General features: G+C 42.8%; 2 protein-coding genes across 2 annotated transcripts; both read left to right on the forward strand.

Moving 5' to 3' along the window:
• Nucleotides 1-9,856: 9,856 nt before the first annotated feature.
• On the forward strand, nucleotides 9,857-18,037 carry LOC308417736 (olfactomedin-4-like; the record flags this gene model as incomplete). The annotated part of the gene is made up of 6 exons (XM_080913051.1): nucleotides 9,857-9,928; nucleotides 11,068-11,220; nucleotides 12,002-12,226; nucleotides 12,383-12,548; nucleotides 12,920-13,079; nucleotides 17,308-18,037. The coding sequence occupies 6 exons, from the start codon at nucleotides 9,857-9,859 to the stop codon at nucleotides 18,035-18,037; spliced, it is 1,506 nt and encodes a 501-aa protein (XP_080769177.1).
• A 2,124-nt stretch (nucleotides 18,038-20,161) lies between these two features.
• UBQLNL (ubiquilin like) lies at nucleotides 20,162-22,206 on the forward strand (the record flags this gene model as incomplete). Its single annotated transcript, XM_080913052.1, has 2 exons — nucleotides 20,162-20,199; nucleotides 20,370-22,206. The coding sequence occupies 2 exons, from the start codon at nucleotides 20,162-20,164 to the stop codon at nucleotides 22,204-22,206; spliced, it is 1,875 nt and encodes a 624-aa protein (XP_080769178.1).
• Between the last annotated feature and the right edge of the window lie 1,408 nt (nucleotides 22,207-23,614).

Here is a 23,614-nt window from a genome sequence, read left to right on the forward strand (position 1 = left end):
ATCTTCCCTACTCATGCAAATCCAACTATGTATTCCTTTAAAAAAAAACAAAACAAAAACCATCAAGTCTAATTTATGCTGCCCAAATACTCTTGGATCTGTGGCCACTGCGTGAGCACTGTCTATTAGGGCCTCATCACTTAAAAAAAAAAAAAAGAAAAAAAAAAAAAAAAAAAAAACACCAAACCTGATGGTCTCTGAGAAGCCATCAGTTTCCTGGGAATGTAGGGTAGGCTTTCTGACCTTGTGGGGTCAGTATTACAGGAGAGTGTTTGCACTTGAAGATTGCCTTAGCTGCTCTGTCAGTGCCTATATAGATCCATCAAGTTGAAAACTGAGAGGATAGTTCCCAACCCCTGCTCCTTTACTGTTTATTCAAGAAGAAAAATGGTCCAGTAAGGTCGGATTTGCAGCCCTCCTCATCCATGGCTGTTTGTGGCATGGAAATTTACAAACTTTTTCTGTTGGATCATCAGATGACAGATACAAAATCTATGTTCTGTTTTGCTCTGAGAGACAGTAATTACATAAACTCGGTGACTTTCCCATAAGCAAACTGTATAGTCCTATATATTATTATTGCTTTATTTTTGGTGTAAATTCTGTGGCTATAGACTTCTATTAGTTATCCAGTACAAAGGTGTATGCATGAAATATTAGGATTGGGAAATACAACCAGCTATAAAATAGGATTTCTGTGGTGACAATGAGAACCATTAAGTAGTTCAAAATGGGAAACTGTATAGTGTTTGGAGAAAAGGAAGTTTTGTAAACAGCCATGTCTATTATTGGCATGTAAGAGGCTCCCAATGTAGATGTAGTTGGCATCAAAAGTAGCCAGAGTTTGCCTTCAAGCTTCCCTTACCAGGCAGGTCACATTACCCTATGTAGTGCTGTGTCCAACTAGGTGAGTGAAAGGTACTTGTAGGATGCTTTCTTTATGTTACCTAAGTAGGCACAGCCACTTTAGGGGCAGATGCATAATCCTCATCACAGCAAAAAACCACTAAGCTTGAAAAAAATGAGGAGAGTGCTCAAGGCTGCATGGTAGTGAAGTTTTATTTGAAAGTCCAGTCTAGAATAAAAACATCCAGTCTGTTTCCATCAAAATATCTCCTTTCAGAACTGATGGGATGGAATCAGTCCTTAAGAACAACAATACAGACAAATAAAGGAGCAGGGATTGGAGAAGAGATCATGCAGAGACTGCCTCACCTGGGGATCCATTGTATATGCAGCCACCAAACCAGTACACTATATCTAATGCCAAGAAGCGCTTACTGGCAGAAACCTGACACGAATACCTCCTCAGAGGCTCTGCCAGAGCCATGCTGATACAGTTGAGGATGCTTGCAGCTAACCATTAGACTGAACATGGGGACCCCAATGAAGGAGCTAGAAAAAGGACTGAAGGAGCTGACAGGGTCTGCAGCCCCATGGGAAGAACAAAATTATCAACTAACCAAACCCTCCGGAGTTCCCAGGGACTAAAATCCCAACCATTGAGCACACATGGAGAGACCCATGGCTCCAGGTGCATATACAGCAGAAGATAGCATTGTCTGGCATCAGTGGGTGGAGAGTCCTTTGGTCCAGCAAAGGTGCATTTTCCCAGTGAAGGGAAATGCCAAGGCACTGAGGTGAGAGAGGGTGTTTGGGAGAGAGAGCACTTTCATGGAAGCAAGGGGAGGGGGAGGAGGGGTGGAAGTGGGAGGGAAAGGGGGTAACATGTGAAATGTAAATACAGAGAATATCTAATAAAATAAAAAGAATAACAACTTGCCAGTGACAGCTGTTTTTAGCATTATTTTCTGTACTAAAGAGAACGTCTATCTGCTTTTGCTGATCTCATATGCAATTGATTTTTGGGGACCTCTTGGCCCAGTTTCCATTTCTCCCTAGATTCTGAATATGCCAGGCATGTGAACCCTGGGTCCAGGAGAGTCCACAGAGATAACCTCGAACCGCTGCTAAGTCTGCACTAACAGGACAGAGCTGAGACCAGAGTTTTGGAGATCATTGGTCCTGAGAGGTGCTCATAAATCATATTCACTTCCACCTGCTGTCTCTCAGCTTGCCACAGAAGCGTCTTCAGAGTTTCTAAGAGTCTGGGTACCATATAGTGACAAGGTCCCTTTTCATCATCTTAAATCAGTGTCTATGGCACAGAAGTGAGCAGTCCATGTCACATGAGCAGTTTGTCAACGATTGCTTAGACTTTAGACACAGTCCGAGGACTCCTGTCCTTCGAAGGGCATTTCTACTACGCTCCTCATGTGCAGATATGACAGATAGTCTTTCAATGTACCCTAAGCTAAAAACAAAACACAAAATGTGAGTTGGCTATTGAAGCAAACTATTATGAGCAGCCGAATGAGTTATTTGTTCAGTTGATTCAAAGGGAGAGTAATGAAAGATTTTCAGTAGATCAAGGGAAGATTTTCCTTTGACAAAATAGAACCTGTTGGGATTGGGCTGGTTACAAGACCGTTGTTAAACAAAACTCAAATTATGGGCACTGCCCTCACATGGTGTGCACACACCTTGTCTTACTACTCTGACACAGTTATACAGAGCAATAATAATAATAATAGTGTTTTGTGCCAGATTCTCAAAGGTGAGGGCACAGCAGGAAGCTAAGTGCAGAGTGAGGAGGAGCACATACGGTGTGGAGGAGCACATACAGTGTGGAGGAGCACGTATGGTGTGAAGGAACACGTACAGGGCAGCATGGCAGAAGACGCTTACTCAGCCTGCTCTCCTCTGGTTCTGTGAAAAGAAAAACTGAAGTCCTAACAACCCCTTATTTACTGCATCATAGGCACGGTTGAGCCCTATATAATTATATTCTTGATTTGTGGTTTGTTTTATTTTCTTGTACTGCAGGTGCTTGGATCTAAGGTCTTATACAAGCTAGGCAAGTGCTACCACTGAGCTACGTCCCAAGTCCCTTAGATTTATAGCACATACATGTCACATATGTATCTATATCACTCCTTCCCCAGTCTCATGCAGAGCTGGTGCACAGAGGACTGTCATCATTTTAGAATGAGGATATGACGCTGAGGAGCCTGAGGGCCTTGTGTAAAGTCACAGCTTTACACAGGCAGAAGTGCCTCAAGAACCTGGCTTCAGAGCCTGCTTGGAATATTTGTCATTGTGCTGAAGGCAGAGCAAGCAGGAACAAGAAAAATATAAATAGGTGTCATATTTCTATCCTTATGCTTCCAAGGTAATTGATTCTTCCCAAATCATAAAAAGAAGACTGAAGAGTGTTCTGATTTTTTTGGGGGGTCCTTCCAGCCTGCCTTCTGTGTGCCTGGCTGGACTTTATAAGGTTCTGTATGCCTGGCTGGAATTCATATGGTTCTGGTGCTCTATTCTTCCCAGAAGGGTTGACATAGTCCTTAAAAAAAAAAAAAAAACCCTGACAGATAAGTTGTATTTATTTATTATACACAAGGTAATATTTTAAAATGTGTAATTTTCCTTATTTCCTTATTTATTTATTTATTTATTTATTTATTTATTTTTTACTTATTCACTTTAATCCTGCTCACTGCTGCACTCCCAGTCACTACCCCCCACAACCCCAGCTCCATCTTCCCTTCCCATCTCCTCCCCGCTCAATATCCCCCAAACCTGGCATATAAAGTTTCTGTGAAGCTAGGCACATCTGCTCCCACCGAGGCCAGTCAAAGCAGCCCTACTAGAAGAACACAAGCCACGTACAGGCAACAGCTTTTGAGATAGCCCCTTCTCCAGCATTTAGGACTCACATAAAGACCAAACTGCACATAAGCCTCTTAGGCAGGAGTTGGTTCAAAAAGCACTTGGAGAGGAGGGACTCCAAGAACCCAAGATCACCCCAAAGAGGATCATCAGGAAAAACAGAAGAGACGCTAATAACCTCGTGGTTTCCGGAGGCAACAGAGGGTAGGGCTGAACCTTGGTTCCTAGCTGGTTTGTGAACTACCATGTCCCTAGGACTGACCCTGGAGAAGACAAGCCCAAGTGAGTCAGAAGAGAGACACCATCTAGAAAGGGATACACAGCTAGATAAACATTCAGCATCTAAGCAAGTGGCATGGGCAGCTTCCAACGGAGGGAAACTGCTATCCTGAGAGGAAAGAAGCTAGGGACAGTGGAGGACGAAGTGTTCTGGACCGGACTTGGGTGATCTTGTGTGGCCCCAGCCCTATGTGACCTTTCTGTAAAGGCATTTTCTGATCCTGGAAAGCAGCCTGCGGTAGTCTGACATGTCTGCAGTAGTGTCTCCACTGTCCAGAGGCAGTTAGATTCTGTGCCGCAGCCCAGAGCCAGACTAGTGCTGGGGGCTAAGGGAGAATGCTTCTACTTTTCTCCATCTGCTTGCCTCTAGCTGAATGGGACCGAGATGCCGAGGTTGCCATGCTGGGTAAGGGCTCATGGCACTAAAAGAATAGAGCAGGCAGCTAGAAAATGAGAAGAGTCCAGTGACGCCTGCAGAGAGTCAGGACAAGGCAGAGGTAAGGCCTGAGCAAGGGTTCTCGACCTCTGGGTCGAGACCCCTTCGAATGACCTTGACACAAGGGTCTCCAGAGACCACAGAAAAACACAGATATCTATGTTTTAAATCACAACAGATCCAAATCGCAGTTCTGAAATCGCAACAAAAATAATTTTATGGTTGGGGGTAGTTACTACAACATGAAGAACTGTATTAAAGGGTCTCAGCTTTGGGAAGGTTGAGAACCACTGGGTTAGAGGAGGCAAGGAGGGTCCACAGCTTCCCTCTCCCCATCTCCCCTTAGTGTGTAGAGGGAAATAAAGGAAATAAATGTTATGGTTAGAAAAAGTCCAAAGCCGTTGTCCTTGGAAGGGTGCCAACAGGATGTGTGCTGGTAGAGCCCTGATCCTGAGCACAGGACTTCGTTAAGGGGCCCTCTCATGGGTACAGCTTGTGCTTACACTGTGGTTTGGGGACAGACATTCCCAGCCACAGAGGGAGTTGATATCTTAGGTTCTTTGTAGTCCACCCTGTGTAAAGGGGCCCGAACAGGATGTTCTTAGCGTCCAGAGGAATCTGTGGGGCCCAATGGTAAGGGAACAGGGCTGGGTGCCATGACTTGGCAAAGCATCACCTTCGAAAAGGAAGATCTGTTTCCTAATCAGTGGCTCTTATGTGGGAACACCTAGTGAGGGTTTTAATTTCTCTGCTCTGTGGGAAGCTGGTCCGATGAGCAACCACCTTGGAAGTATCTCTGCTGAACTGTTCTCGGGTCACCTGCCTGAGGTTCCTCAGTCTGCTACTTAACAGTCTAACAGGCCAGGTTACAGCACCAGATTCCACCTCTAAGGAAACTCAGTGACAGCACTGGTCTCTGGGTAGAGCAAAAAAGAACTCCATTTTACTGTAATTCTTTCCTCTAGGTTGTTTTGTGTGGTGTGGTGGTAGTGGTGGTTTGTACATGTGTCTATGGGTGTGTGTGCATGGTATATGGTGGTGTTGGTATCTGAGTTAGCCTATGGTGGCTTAGAATCCATAATCTTCTTGCCTCACCCTGCCACATGTAGTGTTGGGCTACACACTGCTACTATCATTCCTGATTCAGGTTTTTCTAGAACTTGGGAGACAAAGGTAGGTGGATCTCTATGAGTTTGAAGCTAGCCAGGGCTACATAGAGACTCTTTCTGCCTGTCCTGTCTGTCTGACTGTCTGTCAGCCCTCCCCAATACTATACCCCCTCCAGGACCATCATTTTAATTTGACTACGAGCTCCTTTGCTATGAAGACAGCCCCTTCTACTGCTGTCCAAGTTCTGATAATTTTTATCCTTACTGAGTACCAGATTTTCATAGACCGATTCTTTAGAATCACCAGTATCTTCCCATGGACAAAGAACAGAGGAGACAGGAACCACAGAGTTAGATTTGGGGAAATCTCAGATGTCAATACTGATCAAAGAAAGGGCTATATTCCACAAAGTAAAGTACTTAGAGCTGTGGTGGACAAGAACTAGAAGGGGATATGTTATTGAAAGCGAGAAGGTATCCTATAGAGTAGGAGGGATATGACATTTGGGAGAGTAAATAAAAACTTAATAAACGTTTGAGAGGAGGATTGTGGTCCAGGACCTTCCTCTTAGCATTTGTCAGTTAAAGGATTGGAAGACACTTCCAGTTAAAGACACTTCCTGTTTCCTTCATCCTGATCATAATGATGTACATTTCGCTGGGGTGGAAGGAAGAGGTGGTTTGCTTGCTACCTAATGACAATTTCCCCACATGCCTGGACAGATGCAGGAGCATTCCATTCAGAGTATGGGGCACTCAAAAGTTCCTGGTGTTTGGGCAGATGAGATTTGACTCAACCCCTAACTCTTCTGTTTACCAGTTCTGTAACTAGGCATCTGTTAATCACTTAGATCCACATTCTTTGATCCATTATATGGAAACATTAACAACCTCACAATATGGTTGGGAAATGCATTGTTCAGCACAACAAACAGTCCATGGTATAGCAATCAAAGATGCTGCAGCACCTTACACCCCCCTTTCCATAAACCCAACCTCTCCCACGTCTCTGTAGAACTACAGTTTACCCTTAACAGGACTCCTTCATTCCCTGCAGGGACAGGGCCAAGTGAAAGTGAAAGATGGAGCTGAATCCTGTGGTGACTGTCCTCAATCAGACACTTTCTGGGCCTGGGGTCTTTGTCTTGCTGGGTGTGCCAGGACTCAAGGCCTGCATTCCTGGCTTTCTGTGCTTGTGTGCCTGCTGTATCTGGCATCTTTGGTGGGGAATAGCCTTCTCCTGGAACTGGTGGCAGTTTACACAACCCTTCAGGCTCCCATGTACCAGCTTCTGGGGATTCTGGTGGCTGCTGACTTGATTCTGCCACATCTCCAGTACCTAGAGCTCGAGCTATGCTCTGGGGCTTGGTGAATAAAATTCCCTTTGGGGGCTGTTTAGCTTAGCTCTTTGTTGTTCATGTGGCCTTTATCGCTGAGTGCTCAGTGTTGCTAGCCATGGCAGTGGACCACTACGTAGCCATCTGCCAGCCTCTATACTATGGGGCGTATAGTGGCCATAGCAGCTGTGACTCGGGGTGTTTATGTTATGGCACCCCATGGTCCTTCTCCAGAGACTCTCTTACTGTGGGCATTGGGACTTGTCTCATAACTTACTGTAAGCATATGGGAATGGCTCATCTAGCATGTGGTGACACACATCCCAATATTTGGTATGGACTGACCACGACATTGCTCTGCTCTCTCCCCAGCCCTGGACCTTGGGCTCATAGGTACCTCCTATGCCCGTATACTCCATGCTGTCTTTGGCCTGCCATCCCACAGTGCTGGCTACAAGGTCTTGGGTATGTGTGGGGCCCATGTTGCTGTCATTGTTCCCTTCTACACACCTGCTCTCTTTTCTTTCCTGGATCACTGTTTCAGCCTCCATACAGTTCCCAGTCACAGGCACATCGTACTGGCAAATCTCTATGTGGTATTTCCTCCTGCACTTAATCCTGTGGTCTATGGAATGTGCATGCAGCAGATCACTCAGAGGTTTAGGCACTTGCTTCCAAGAATGAGAAAGGTGGGCGCTAACAGTCAAGCTTTATATGGATGAGCCCAAGTGTTGATTTACATCATCTGCCAGCAGGTGGTACCGTGACCATACTACCTATTCCAAACACGTAGATAAGCAAAGTACAGGAAACCGACTTCTCTCCACCTGCCCAATCTGAGCCTTGAAGTTCTTTCCAGAGACAAATCACAAAAATATGAAGGTTGAGCCCTTCAATGACACACAGGTAGGCCCAAGACACATTTACGAAACTACAATTTCTCTCCATCACTTTACACTGAATCCTAATCTACACTGATACCAGATACCTTTGTAAGGTATCTGGCATCAAGCAAGAATTCCATGTCTGTGGAAGGGATGAAGTCAGGAGGAGCTGGAGAACTGATATAGCATAGATAAAGAAACAGAGCTCTGGACACTGGGTTCTGACCTGGGTGGTTATTACCTTGGGCTCTTGAAAGCTGTGGAGGGGACAATACTGGGGCTTCTTCCATAGGGGAGTCCCTATTTCTGATCATATTCTTAAAGAGTTCCTGCTTTTCCCACCTTGTGTCATTTGCTAGATCATTTGTTAAGGTCCGGGGAACTGGCTACAGCTCATGTTCTCATTCTTGCCCAGGCTCTTCCCCTACTCATGTGGCCTTCCTTTCATTCATTCTTCTGTAAAACAGATCTAGTGACACCAACTTAGACCATGATTCCAGACATTCTCATGTGATGCATAAATTTGATTTCTCAGGAAGACCATCGGCTATTTTCTTAACCTCCGTTTTCTGGATGAAAAGGCCAGGATATGGGACTAACTGGAGAAGGAATGTCCAGTTTTGAATAAGGAGGCTAGAGAATGAGAATCTGTAAATCAGGATAAAATATGACCTCAAAGAATTCCCAATATTGTAATATAATGTAATTTCCCCAGAATTATATCTAACTCAAATCTCGAAGTCTTTCTAGAATAGAAAACAGAGAACTCGCATGTGTTTTTAAAACCAGCTGTATAGCACAGATGGAATTTTGAAGGATAAGTGAACAGTCAGAGGGACTGAGCACTAAGTGGCTTCAGAGTCTGAATTTAGGGTCACTGTGAGAAGAAGGGAAGCAGCAGTTGACATAGATATCTGTTACAGACACCAACCTTCTCAATAAAAATGGAATGATAAACCCTTCATGGAAACTTTTCAATGAGATCTAGTGTCTCCCAGGAAGACTCCACATTGCTTGGGTAGTAAGTACTTAAGTAAGAAGACTGAGAACACACACATATACACAAACACACACACACACATATACACAGAGACAGAAACAGAGAGACAGAGACATACATACATACATACATACGTTCAGATAGACACATACAGAATCACAGATAGACAGACATACAGACATAAACAGACAGAGACAGACACACACACACAGACAGTCAGAGAGGCAGAGACAGAAAGAGACAGAGACAGAGAAATAGAGACATACATACATAAATGCACACACACACACACACACACACACACACACACACACACGTTTAGAATAGCCCAAAGTGAGAGTTCTGAGTCATGATTTCTTGTCCAGACATTAGCAACCAAACTCTTTCTTGAGAGGTTTGATAGCCTTCTGTTGCTGGTCGCATAGAGGTTTCTTAGAACAAGGATAGTAGAGACTGTGGACATGCAGAACAGTGAGAATAGAGAGCATTTGGAGGTTAAATACAATAAGTATGTTCAGAGTCCCCAGCATTGTGAGGAGGTAGATTGCTGAGGATGAGGGAAAGTTTGTAGGAGGGCAACACAGTGCCCTGTTGCTTAAGCAGTGCCCCCCAGGGGCACACTTTGGTCCCCATTCAAGGGACATGGTTAAGTGGTTAAGTAAATGGCTTTGGTCCTTAAAATGAACAGGTTAGGTTGCATTTCCTTCTAGGACCTTCCTCCCTGAAAGTTGAGAAAAAGACCATAATCCCCTTTGAAAGGGACCCATCCCAAGGCCCCTCCAGATGTCTCAGATTTGCTTTAATCTATTTGTATAAGAGAGCCTGAAAGGCGGGGACAAATATCAGTATGGGATAGATGAGGACAATCCATGCTTACATAGCGGAAACCCACTTCCACCCATGTTTGAAGTCACCTGTTTGCTATGACATGCTTTCTCTTCTTTCAAGACCCTCCACATTACCTTAGCTCCTTTGATGTTGAAATCTTTGTCCCTCCTACTGAGACTATTCATTTTCACTGAAGATAAAAGCTCAGGGTAAATCTAGGGACTTAATTCCATACCTACAGTTGGATCAAGATGCAGTCTGACCCAGCTATTTTGGCCTGCTTTCTGCTGCTGCTGCCCCTAGTGATTTCAGGACAGCCTCAGGTACAGGCGGAGGGTGAAGGTATCATGTAGGAGTGAGATGGTTCTGTGTTTTGGTGTGGCAGCCTTTTTCATTCTCATGTTGTTCAAGAAGTCCTATATCCTTGGCAAGAGTGACAGTGGAGAGAACTAAAAGAAACTTAAAGGATGGGGCAACATTTCGCTCTAATTTTCTCTTGGGTTGTATGGGCATAGGATTAGAGGAGATAGAGATAGAGACAGAGATAGATGATAGATGGATGGACAGATGGATATATAGATATATATATATATATATATATAGATAGATAGATAAATAGATAGATAGATAGATAAGTAGATAGATAGATAATTAGACTCACTGGACTGTACAACCTACTGTTACAAGTCTTTGCTTCCCACCAATTAAGTGCATACTCTTCTTGTAATAAGCATGCTGGTAATAAGGGTCATCAGCTCATAGCTTATAGACTGAGTGGCTATATGTTTTAGTTTTTGCTAGAATCTATAACTTATTGAGAGTGAGTTTCAGGCTAGAGATATATCCAGAATAAACTATGGTTATGAGAGCCCAAAAGGATATGGGAGAGGGTAAAGGTCAGGGAAGTGTAGAGGTCATATGTTAAGATGATTCTAGAAAGAAACCCCAGCTGGTACAAGAAGTCTAGTCTAAAAATCGAGGAAAGGATTTCCAATCTAATGCCAGTTTATTTAGCTTCAAGATGGAAGTGGGGATGAATTAAATAATTGTAATAAGACATTTAAGTGTGTTTATTACAAGCAGGCAGGTTCTATCTCAAGTGTTCTATCTGTCTGTCTGTCTGTCTGTCTATTGACATATTACCTTCTCCCACAGATGTAGAGGATATTGCCAACTGGCTATATGGAGTGTAGCCATATGCATTCAGGACATGTTACAGGAAGAGGGTAGTCAAATAATGAAAGCTAGAAGGGGATTGAAACTTCAAATCCGGCACATTTTAAAAATAACTCAAACTTTCAACAGAGGGACCTCTATACAGTCAGTATGGGCTCCACGTGGAAAGGGAACTAACTGTTCTCCAGCAGGGCTGGATTCTTTTCCTCTTTTATGTTTGGAAACAGCATATGGTCTAGTTGCTTTCCTGTCCTCAGTGTGTCTTTGGCCCTCCCTCCTTTTGCAGCTGGTGAAAAGTGTATTAAACTCCATGGATGAGAGTGGCTCTTTCCAGTGTGTGGTCCATCTACCCAACAACTCTATCTTCCTGCAGCAGCTGGAACAGCTCCAGAATACATTACAGGAGCTCATCGGCCAGTATGAACAAGAGCTATCCAGGGTGAGTGCTGGAGCTTTGTGCTGGAGTTGGGATAACAGTTTTGTAAGCACACCCTTTATTGGTTTCAGCTTAGGAATGAGTCCATGACAATGATTTCTTGTCTTTGAGATCAATCCTTAGAATCAAATGGAAATCCAGTACTATTCTTTGGTACTGGTCTCTGACAGAAATAACAATAAGACAAAGCTCATAGATGATTACAGGTGCTTTTTTCATTAATAGATAAATTATTAGACATAGATTAATTGAAAAACACGAAACTGGAAACATAGATATACATATAGTCTAATCAAAGGCTTGAAATTACGTTGACCAATGTGAAGGAACAGAGAACAGGTTTGTGGCAATGAACTGAAATAGAGTGTTGTGTTCGTGAGCTGATCTGGAAAGCTCAACACTGAGCCTAATAAGGGCAAATGAGCAGAAATATTCTATCTGCAGTCCAGTGTAGCCAGTGCTTTAGTGAATCTTATTTGTTGAGCTTCCAAGTAAGGTTAATGATATATGGTCAAACTAGAAATTGGTATTTTTAGTTTTACTCATCTAAGTAGTTTTAAGGGTGGCTCTAAAGGGTTCTATGAATGGTATAGGTGAAATTTATTTTGGCCCCAGGAAAGCAAGGACCTGAATGTCTTCAGGTAAGAAATGGGGACAATAGTACTGTTAAATAAGGGGATAAACATAGATGCTTTGTAAGTCATTATCTCTGGATGTGAATGGATCAGAAAAGTCAGTATCTCTGATGTTTAGGGGAACTGTATACCTATTTTCTCATACCCAGGCCAAAGAGTATGCACATGTCATTGAAGACCAAGACAGCCAGACTCTAGAACTGAGTCACATGCTGGAGTCTAGGAATCCTGGTGTCACTGTGTCCCAATATGACAACCCAGCCTTCAACCTGCTACGGCTGGAGCTAGAAGGAGCACAGGATTTGGCAGCCCAGCTTAAGGCCAACAGAAATGTCAGTGGAGCCTCAGACCTCCTCCTTCAACTCCAGAACCGGGTGTGTAGATACATCAAAGAGCCCCCTCCCTTACTCTCACAGCTCCCTGTCTTACCTAGTTAGGTATATTTAACACCTTCCAAACTTTCTTCTTTCTTGAGAAAGATGACAGTTGTGAGTCGAGCACACTCTGATCCAGAAATCTCATTCTCTCAGGTGACCAATGCCAGTCTGACCTTGAAGCTTCTGGTTGAGTCTGACCGCCAAAGCGTCCATGCCCTCCAAGAGGAAGTGAACATCCTTGAGGGCCAACTAAGTGAGTGTGAGAGGGAAAAGGAACAGGAACAGTCCTCCAGACACTCTGGTCCACCCCTGGCTCCTGGTGAGTTCACAGACTAATTTCCCCAGAATTCTGTTTCTCAACAACTGGGCCAACACATGCTTGCTATAATAAACTGGGGGGGGGGGGGGGGGACTAAGAGGAAGGCAGTAAAGAACTTGATAAGGAATAAGTACTCAACTTCCTGTTTATAATAAGATTGATATCTTCTCGTGGACATACTCACATATGCAACCATTCTTACTCCTTATAGCCAGGCACATGATTTTGTCTCTATTTATGCACAGTTTATTTATATGATTATGTATACACTTGCATGAACATGTTCTCAAGCACACATGGGCTAATTATGGTTCATAATGCTTCCTATGGATTAGGTACCTAGTTTATATCTTGTCCGCTCTCCCCTGTAGGTTCCTGTGCTCACGGAGGCCTGCAGAAAGTGAGCAGACCCCTTGTGGTAAAGCTCAATTGGAGGGGTTTGTCATATAAGGCAGGTGCCTGGGGTCGAGACTCAGCACCCAATCCAGCTTCTTCTCTTTACTGGGTGGCTCCGCTGCGTGCTGATGGCAGGTGAGTCCTAAATGACACATTTTCTATGCTTGGATTCATTCCATATGAACTACTTTAACGTGGCTCCAACAGGTTTCTTAGTAGTAGCCCTTGTACAGAGTCTTATGTTTGATTTACGTTTGCTCCTGGGACAGCCAGTGTAGCATAGACCTGGCAGATTACCAACCAATGCTTTCTATGGGACTTATATGGCCCCTATCACTCTGAAGTTTTAAATTTTATCACGAACCAAAGTCTCTTATCCCAATTCAAACACAAACTGTTTTATAACAGCTTTAGAGTCCCAATCTTTTCTTTTTCTTTTTTGTTTTTAAATTGGATATTCTCTGTCTTTACATTTCAGATGTTATCCCACCCATCCCACTGCCCCTCCCCCTGCCATTGCCTCCATGAAGGTGTTCACTCTCCCAACCACCCTCTCCACCTTAGCACCTTGGTATTCCTCTATACTGGGAATATGAACTTTCTCCTCCCATTGATGCCACAGAATACTGTCCTCTGCAGCATGTGCACCTAGAGCCATGGGTCTCTCCTTGTGAACTCATTGGTTTGTGTTTTAGACTCTGGGAACTGTGGTGCATTTGGTTAGTTAATCATTTTGTTCTTCCCTTATGGTTGCAGACCTTTTCAGCTCCCTCATTTTTGCCTTTCTCTAGTTCATTTATTGGGGTCTCCGTGTTCAGTCTTTTGGTTAGCTGTAAGCATCCTCCTCTAGTATGTCTCTGGAAGAACCTCTGAGGAGGCATCCATATCAGGTTCCTGCCAGTAAGCACTACTTGGCATCAGCAGTAGTACATGTGTTTAGTGGCTGCATGTGGGATGAATCACCAGGTGAGGCCATTTTTGGATGATCTTTTCTCCAATCCCTGCTCCTCTATTTGTCCATTTATTTTCTCCCATAAGTGTTTTGTTCTCCCTTCTAAGAAGGACTGACACATCCACCTTATAGCCTTCTTTCTCTTTGAGCTTCATAAGTTCTGCGAATTGTTTCTTTGGTATTTCAAGTTTTTTTCAGGGCTAGTATCCACTTATGAGTGAGTACATACTAAGAGTGTTCATTTGTGGCTGGGTTACCTCACTCAGGATGGTAGCTTCAAGTTCCATTTATTTGCCTAGGAATTTCATTGTTTTTAATAGCTGAGTAGTACTCCATTGTGTATATGTACCACAATTTCTGATTCCATTTCTCTGTTGAAGGACATTTGGGTTCTTTCCCGCTTTCAGCTATTTTAAATAAGGCTGCTATGAACATGGTGGAACATGTGTCTTTGTTAGATGTTGGAACTTCTTTTGGGTATATTCCCAAGAGTGGAATATCTGGGTCCTCAGGTAGTACTATGTCCAATTTTCTGAGGAACTGCCCAACTGATTTCCAGAATCGTTGTACCACCTTACAACCCCACCAACAATAAAGAAATGTTTCTCTTTCTCCACATCCTCTCCAGCATGTGCTGTCCCCTAAGTTTTTGATCTTAGCCATTCTGGCTGGTGTAAGGTGGAATCTTAGGTTTGTTTTGATTTGCATTTCCCTGATGACTAGGGATGTTGAACATTTCTTTAGGTGCTTCTCAGTCATTCAATATTCCTCGGTTGAGAATTCTTTGCTTAGCTCTGTACCACATTTTAAAATAGGACTATTTGTTTCTCTAGAGTCTAATTTCTTGAGTTCTTTGTATATATTGTACACTACCCCTCTACCAGGTGTAGGATTGGTAAAGATCTTTTCCCCAATCTGTTGATTGTGGTTTTGTCTTTTTGACAGTCTTTTGCCTTACAGAAGCTTTGTAATTTCATGAGGTCCCAGTTGTCGATTCTTGATCTTAGAGCACATAGAGTTTCAAACTTTTGCTTAGCTCTTTAAATAATGGTCCTGGTCAGTCTTGAGACATATAGTAAAACTGTTCTGAGGATGATTTTTAATATCGGCTTTTTGCTAAATGACTTCAGATTGATGAACCATTCTTAACTATGTATAACCTGAGGATAATTACATATATGATAAAACTTCATGAGATTACATGGAAAAGTAGGAATCACCACAGTAGGTGCTGACAAGTATTCCTTGGTTAAATGAATGGCTATTTGAACCAGTGAATCAGGTATGTGAGTCATTCAATGCACCAGCTGGCTAGGAAGGTGGGCACAACTCATTCTGCTTAAAGTCAATGTGTGTGGCACTGTGGTGAAGACCTACCGGAGCAACAAGTCATGGTAAAGAGAAGTAAATATGTATTGAACCAGCTATTAAACAGCTTTACTTGAAGATTTTCTGAAAGAGATGAACATTAGTCATAATAATGCTTCTCAACTCTAACTAGCCTATGTAACCTGTAAGATACACCACCAAGCCTGTTTCTTTTTCCCTCTTTTAAATTAGATACTCTGTATTTACATTTGAGATGTTATCCCTTTACCCCACCCTGCTTCCATCCACCTCCCCCTGCAGTTCCCTTCACAAAGGTGCACTTCCTTCTGATCCCCCTCTCCACCCCATTGCCTTGTCATTCCCCTACATTGGGAAACATGCCATCTCTGGACCAAAAGCATCTTCTCACATTGATGCTAGACACTGCTATCTTTAACTACATATGCAACTGGATTAATAGGCCTCTCAAAGCACAAAGGGTGGTGTTTTATTCCATGGGAATTTTGGAGGGTTTGGTTGGTTGATAATGTTATCTTCCCATGAGGTTGCAACCCCTTTCGGCTCCTTAGGTCCTTTCTTTAGCAACCTCATTGGGATTCCCAAGTTCAGACTGATAGTTAGCTGCAAGCATGCTCAGTTCTATGTATATGACTCTAGCATAGTCCCTGAGGGGCCGTCTCTGTCTGGTTCCTGCCAGTAAGTATTTTTTGGGATCAGCTATAGTGCTTGGATTTGGTGACTACATATGTGGTGGATCCCCAGGTGAGGCAGCTTCTGCGTGATCTTTTCTTCAATCCCTGCTCCTCTATTTGACTTTGCATTTCCTCCCATGAGAGTTTTGTTCTCGAGCCTGTTTCTTTACTCTGGAAACTCTCAAGAGGCTAATTGGTAGTTTAGAACTACTACCCAATGTTAAGGCATGAGAATGCTTATAACCTAAGAATGCTTTTATTGAAACATCCTTGAACTTGACTCTAGAACCATAGTCTGCTTGCATCTCACCAGTAGGTGGCTTGTAGTGCAGCCTTGGTACAGGGGCTGTCTGTAAAGAATGCACAGCAACTATTTGTTAATTGCTCTTTACAACAAACACTCAGCTAAATTTATTGGTTTCATTGTCTAGGTCAGTTCTCACAGTCGATGAAATATAGACTTTTGTTATTCCTGTCAGGTTTCAGTTATAAACTCTGTGGCTTCAGAGAAAGAATCTAAACTTTCTGAGACCTATCTCTATAATTTTTAAGGGTAAATTTTGCTTTATATAATATTTTCAGTATTATTTAATGAAAATATTCATTTACATGGCTAGCAGACTCTGTAGTTGTTGCTTTTAAAATAGCTATTTTTTTTGGCATAATGCATAGTAAATAAAAGATAGAATATAAACCTCATGTGGCTCCAAAGTCTATGCTCTCAATTGGCATATAAGGCTTCCCACTTTTATTTTTTGTGGGTGGGAGAATTTCATATGTAAATTAAATGTATGTTCATTATGTCTACCCTTCTCTCCCTGACTCATCTTTAACTCTTCTTGTGTGTACCCTATAACTCCCTTAAAATGTATGTACTCTTCTTCTGTAATCTCTCTCTCTCTCTCTCTCTCTCTCTCTCTCTCTCTCTCTCTCTCTCACACACACACACACACACACACACTGACACACTTTCTAGGGACTTCTATTGATGTTTCCCATATGTACATATCTGTAGGACTGACCATGTGGGCATAGACAATCTGTTAGGGGGTTTGTGCCTGAAGAAAACAGACCCTCTTTCCTCCACAGCTGTGGACTGCTTGTAGCTCTTTATCCTGGGGTGGTGACCTCAGAAACCTTTCCCACATCTATGCTGGAATGTGTACTGGTCTAGTGTGGGTGGCCATATTGTTGTGATATCATTGGTACAAAATTCCTGTTATGCCCAGAAGACACAGCAGGTCTCCTGGTTCTTTGGTTGTTACACTTAATCTCCTCATCCTCTCTTCTATGTTATAGATGTTCCATTTTGGGGTGACCATTTTTATAGTACTTTACTGCAGTTACTGCCGTACTTAATGGTTCTAATGTTGGGTGGGGCTTGGCCTAGGTACTTTGACTACTATAGGCTGCACAGATCCTATGATGACCTTGTGCTGCTGAAGCACTATGAGCAATGGAAGATGGGCTATGGTGATGGCAGTGGCAACACTGTCTACAAGAACTTCATGTACTTTAACTACTATGGCACAAGAGACATGGCCAAGGTGGATCTTTCCTCCAACACCCTAGTGCTGCGACGCCCATTGCCCAGTGCCACCTACAACAACCGCTTCTCATATGCTTGTGTGCCTTGGACCGCCATAGATTTTGCTGGAGACGAGAAGGGACTGTGGGTGTTGTATGCCACAGAGGAGAGTAAAGGCAACTTGGTTGTCAGTCTTCTCAACGATAGCACCCTAGAAGTTGAGCAAACCTGGTACACTAGCCAGTATAAGCCTGGTCTTTCAGGGGCCTTCATGGCCTGTGGGGTTCTCTATGCTTTACGCTCACTAAGCACTCGTCAAGAGGAAATATTTTATGCTTATGACACGACCACTGGGCAGGAACACCACCTCAGCATCCTGTTGGACAAGATGCTGGAAACTCTGCATGGCATCAATTACTGCCCTTGGGATCACAGGCTCTATGTTTATAATGATGGATTCTTAATAAATTATGACCTCACCTTCCAGACACTAAAGCAAAAGTTGCCAAGCTCTCCCGTGAAAAGGCCTTCTGGGGCTCCAGCTCCATCCCAATCCATCAGGTCCAACAAGCCATCCAGGACTGGAGACTAGATGACTCACCAGGGTCCTGTCAGAATTATGTTTTCTCCCTCCCCTCTTGAAGGACAACTCCCTTAATAACTATCCACCCAAATGATTGAGGTATACTGATTGGTTTTGCTTTGTACATAATCAATATCTTAGTGAACACATTAGGATGCTAATAATGGCCTGCAAGGATTTGATTAAGAAACAAAATACATTGTTAGCTAGGGAGGGGTGGGGAGAGTAGCTGGGTGCGGAATCTTGTGCTCAGCATGTATCAGGCCCTATAAACAATGCTTAGCACAGTAGGAAGAAAACTCATTATTCTATCCTTAGCACTTAAAAAAAAACCCAAAAAATTAGCTAGAGAAATGTTGCCCCGTTTTCTTTCTGAGCTTGGGTGTCATACTTTAAAACTTATCAGGATAGTACCTAGAATTCTACAGTCACGTAACCGTCAGTTCTCAGGGTTGAGTGCATCTGGCTTCAGCAAAGAAGATCCATGGAAGCTGGTATTGAGAGTCGGGTGCAGAAATTCCCTCTTGGATCTTCATACCCCTAAAAGGTTCCGCAGAGAAGGGAGGCAGAATCTTGGTCCGAAGATAAATTCTTCATTGCCCTCAACTGATCTTAAATTTCACTAGAATTGGAAAAGGCACTTGGGCCTGACTGTGTTCAGGGTGTCAGTCAGAATTTGTATGATGGGATATGGATGGAACTGTGGCTCGAGACATTTTAAATAAAGATTCTTGGTATGATTACAGGAAGTCTCCTAGTGTGTGTTTGTCCTTTTATTCCCTTCTTCAACACACTGAGAACATTCAGTTTCAAATGCCGTGTGTCCCTTATCTGGCTACACAATTCTCCCCTTTCTCTAGGTGGCTGTATAAACCCAGATCCACAATTCTTCCCAAGCTAGGGGATGCACACACTTTTCTTTTGTGAATTTTCCCAAATATGAATCCTAGAACATGTGAAATTTCAATATATATATATATATATATATATATATATATATATATATATATATCTACATTTAGGTATTCATGTAGATATATCAATATATCCACTAATAATTCATAAGCTTCCCAATTAACAAAAACAGTCAAATACTATCTTTAAGAATCTGAGTCCCAAGAATCTTGACTCTTCACTTGTTTCCCTTAGGAAATGCATTGCTAAGCTTCTTTCCTTGTTATCACTTGACCTAGAGACACCTGCTTTCCTTGCTGCTTACACATAAGTCTGGGCAACGACCTTAAAATCCTTCACTCATTCAGGCTGGTATGCTGGCAGAGATAGAGATCAAATGACACGTAAGTTATGTGAATAAAAATGTGCTGTGTATGGCAGCTTACTCTCCTCTACTTTGAAACTGTCTTTGTAAAAAGCCTCCATGGCCAGTGTCATGCCTGCTTCCCCGAGAAGAAGAAAATTTTTACTTACTACTTGGACAGATTCTCACATAAGTCTACAGTCCCACAGTCTAGACCTCAGAGGACAATGTGGCTTACCTTTTCACATAAGATTTTCACCTTTGTTTCATTTTTCTTTCTTTAAACATATTATTTTATTTGATTAATTTTTGAGACAAAGCTGGCCTGAATTTACTCTGTAGACCAGGCTTACCATAGACAGCTTCCTGCCTCTGTTTCCATAGTGCTGGGGTTAAAGGCATGTTCTATCAAGTCTGGTTTCTATTTTCCTTTCTAATGGTCACTTTTTTCAAGGTCATTAACAAAATTAGTAAGTCCTTCCTGTGATGGAGACTCCATTCTTATTCTCAAGATGAGTTTTTTTTTTTTTAATAGTTTCAGCAGATCCAGCACTTTATTAAATAAGCCGAACTATTCCAAAGAGGGACCTATACACAATACTATAGAAACATACATTCCACATCTGTCTTATTGCTCCTATTATTTACTGGAAACTTTTATCTATTTTTAAAGTCTGCCCTATTTTGTTTTATTATGAAGAGAAACATCCGCACCCTATCAAATTTATTCATCCCCATTTCATCATGATGTATTGTGAGGCTCAAGTTGACATCACAATATTTCTTTTCTGAACAGGTCATGCCCTTGGGGGTGGGGCAGCTATGAAGGGTCATCCCTACTTATTCCACTCTGTGCCAAGTATGAGTCAGTAGCCATGCCGGGCCTCAGCTGGGCCACATCTGGAGAATCGGGGTGAGGGTTCATTGAATAATACTGACTTTATTTCATTTATCCTTTTTGGGGCATCAAGAAAAATTAACCTATGACCTCAGAACACAACACCTGCAAAGAAGGCCACTACTTGTCTGCCCTCACCCCCCTGCCCCTGCTTCTGCCTGCTCCCCATCTGCGTTTCCACTAAGGTCTGTGCCGCATATTATCTTTCGATCTGCTAGGATGCCCCAGAGCATGTATCCTGCAGGTGTGCCTGCAGATGGGAATATCTCTCCAGGTGTCATTCGAGTGATTGTGAAGACTCCAGGCAACGAGAACATCTTTACAGTAGCTGATGACACCTCAGTGAGGCAATTCAAGGAGAAGCTGTCTGTTCACTTCCAATGCCAAATGGAACAACTGGTACTGGTGTTCATGGGTCGCCTTCTCAAAGACCATAACACATTAAGCCAGAGGGGCATCACGGATGGCCACACCATCTATGTGGTCATCAAGTCCAAGCATGGCTCCAGATCCTTGGCTCAGTCTTTCCGGAACCCAAACAGCAATCCTTGCCATCAAGACGGAAACCCCATAGGAGATAGCAGTGTGGTATGCCAATCTGCAGGCGTAAGTGAAACCAAAATGGAATCATCCCTTCTCATGGAGCCGGATGTAGCCCAGGTGGGTACTCAAGACCCAGAAGTGGGTAGTCCAGAGCACACTGCACAGTTTCTAGAGAATCTTTGTGTCCAAAGACTGCTGCCCAGCATATACTTCATGCATCAGCTGCCTCCGGAACAACTAGATATACAAGAGCTGATACAGCAGAATCCAGAAGTTTCCCATCTCCTTGACAATTCTGAGATCCTATGCCAGACTCTGGAGCTGGCCAGGCACCTTGCCATCATCCAAGAGATAATGCAGATCCAGCAGCCAGCACAGAACCCTGAGCACACACTGAACCCACAACCATACTTGGACTTAGAGAATATTCCAAATGGGAACAATGCCCTGAGCCAGAGCTATGGCAATTTCAATGACCAAATGCTCAATGGTGCTCATGATCTTTTGGAGGGCAACACTTTTACAGGTCTTCTGGAGGGACAAGTACTAGAACAAGTCCAGACTCCTTCCCCATCTCAACTATCACCCCAAGAACAATGGAACCAGCTCTCCTCTAACCAAGTTACTTATGCAAATTCTTGTGGATTATCATCAATCACTCCAACAAATGCTACTGCAAACAACACCAACAATGCTTCCAGAGAAAATCCAGCTACAGTTGCCACCCATGGCCAACGCAATATCTGTGCTGTTCAGCAGCCAGCTGAGATTCCATCCTTACCTACCATACCAGTCACGCAGGAGCCTCAACAAAGTGACAAGGATACTACCATCCCTCTACGTAGCTTTGACCAGTGTTTAGAGGATGATCTCCAGCAGTCAGATGACCAGACCAGTTCTCAGATCACAGGAGGCATGATCCAGTTGCTTAGGAACTACCCACACATAGCAGCTCAGATGCTGCTGCACATAAATACGCCCCAGCTGAATGAGCAGTGGAGGCAGCAAACCCCCACATCCTTGCAGTTGTCACAGCTTTCTGAGTTGCTTTTAGCCCTAGCCAACCCCAACATATCCCAAGCATTATTACAAATTGAGCACGGTCTGCAGCTATTGGCTACAGAGGCTCCTGCCCTTTTGCCCTACATTGAACCTTACCTATGGTGTCTAGGTTGGCTTATTCCTTCCAGTTGTGGCTACCTTGATACAGTACCCTGGACCTGGAATGTGCAAGACACGGCTGAGCTTCCGTGTCCTGAAATCTGCCACAAATCTGAAACAGTCTTTCAGAGAGTACAGCCTCTGTCTGGAGACACTTCTCATTCCTTACAATCCCCTGAGGTTCATTTCAGCAAAGAGATGGAAAGTCTTCATGCCATGGGATTTGTGAACTATGAGGCCAACCTACAAGCTCTCATTGCTACTGATGGTGACACTAATGCTGCTATTCACAAGCTCAAGGGTTCTCAGGGACTCTAACCACTACGTCTCACCAACTGCTTTCTACTGCGTGTTGACCCATTTGACCACTTCACCCGCCTTTCCTATCTTTCCTGATGTTTCCAACTGTGAGAAGTCCTGGAACAGGAGAAACCAATCAATGCTTGCTCAACTGAATACTAGCTTCCTGGTCATGGCTAGAAGATCTGTCAATAAAATGGCTACACCTACTTGCCTTCATCTGAGGCTTGCCTTCATTTTATCTTGTTTTTGAGACAGAGACTTTCTATGTAGACCAAACTGGCATTCAACCCATGTCAATCCCTCGATCTCTGCTGCCCCAGTGCTGGGATTGATTGTGAATATCAACATGTTTAGTTTGTCCCCCCCACCAGGAAATCAACAAAAGGTGCTTGATGTCTTTGCTTTGCCTACTAGGCAAAATACAGATACACAGATAGACAAATATATATATATATATATATATATATATATATATATATATATATATACATATGTGTGTGTGGTGTATAATATACATATAATATATAATAATATATAATATGTTTCTTGATAACTAATTACTGTTTGCTTATGTAATTGAATGACCAAGTGTCAGAGAACAAATGCATGTAACCTAGGACGTGTATACATAGATACAAATCTCTTAGTGGTACAAGAACAGACCAAATATAGTGAGAGAGACTTGTGCGATAAAGGGAAACATCACAGAGGCCTAGATATTTAGTCATGTTTTTCAAAAACTAATTAAACATGAAAGAAGAGCTATGATAGATCTAGGTAGGATGGATTCATGTATAAATGAGATACTGGTATTTATAATTGGGGCCTCTTATAAATTTTTAGTTCCATGATTACAAAATGTAGATTGTTACTTGTCTTCTGTTATCTACCAGAGGTACAACTAGAGTCACCTCTACTGCAGATTCCCATCATTCCTAATCTAGACGTCCATGGAACACTATGTCTGCATGACATCATGCACTTCACCAAGCTCTACCTTTTCTTCTTGCCATGTCTAAATATCCCAGCCTGGAAGGATACACAACCATTTGTGGTCCAGCTATTAAAAAATATACTCTTGTAATAATGTAATAAGTTGGCACTGTTTCAGTCATTAACTATATAGGCAAAACATATTCTTTTTGTTTTTGGGATAGACTCTCTTGTATTTCAAAGGTAGCCTCAAAGTCACTATCATCAGCAAGTATAAGGAGGCAGGAGCACCGAGTTTCCATCACTTCTAGTAAGCTTCCTTTTAGACCCTCTGTCACCACTACAACCTACCAAAAATATTTCAAGGAATTATAGGTATACTGTGTCTGTTTATATAAACAGCCGAAGATTGATAGGTAGATAGGTTGATGATAGGTACATATAGACATGATTATCTATCTATCTATCTATCTATCTATCTATCTATCTA

Source organism: Micromys minutus (assembly GCF_963924665.1).
Source record: "Micromys minutus genome assembly, chromosome: 2".
NCBI classification, from domain to species: Eukaryota; Metazoa; Chordata; class Mammalia; order Rodentia; family Muridae; genus Micromys; species Micromys minutus.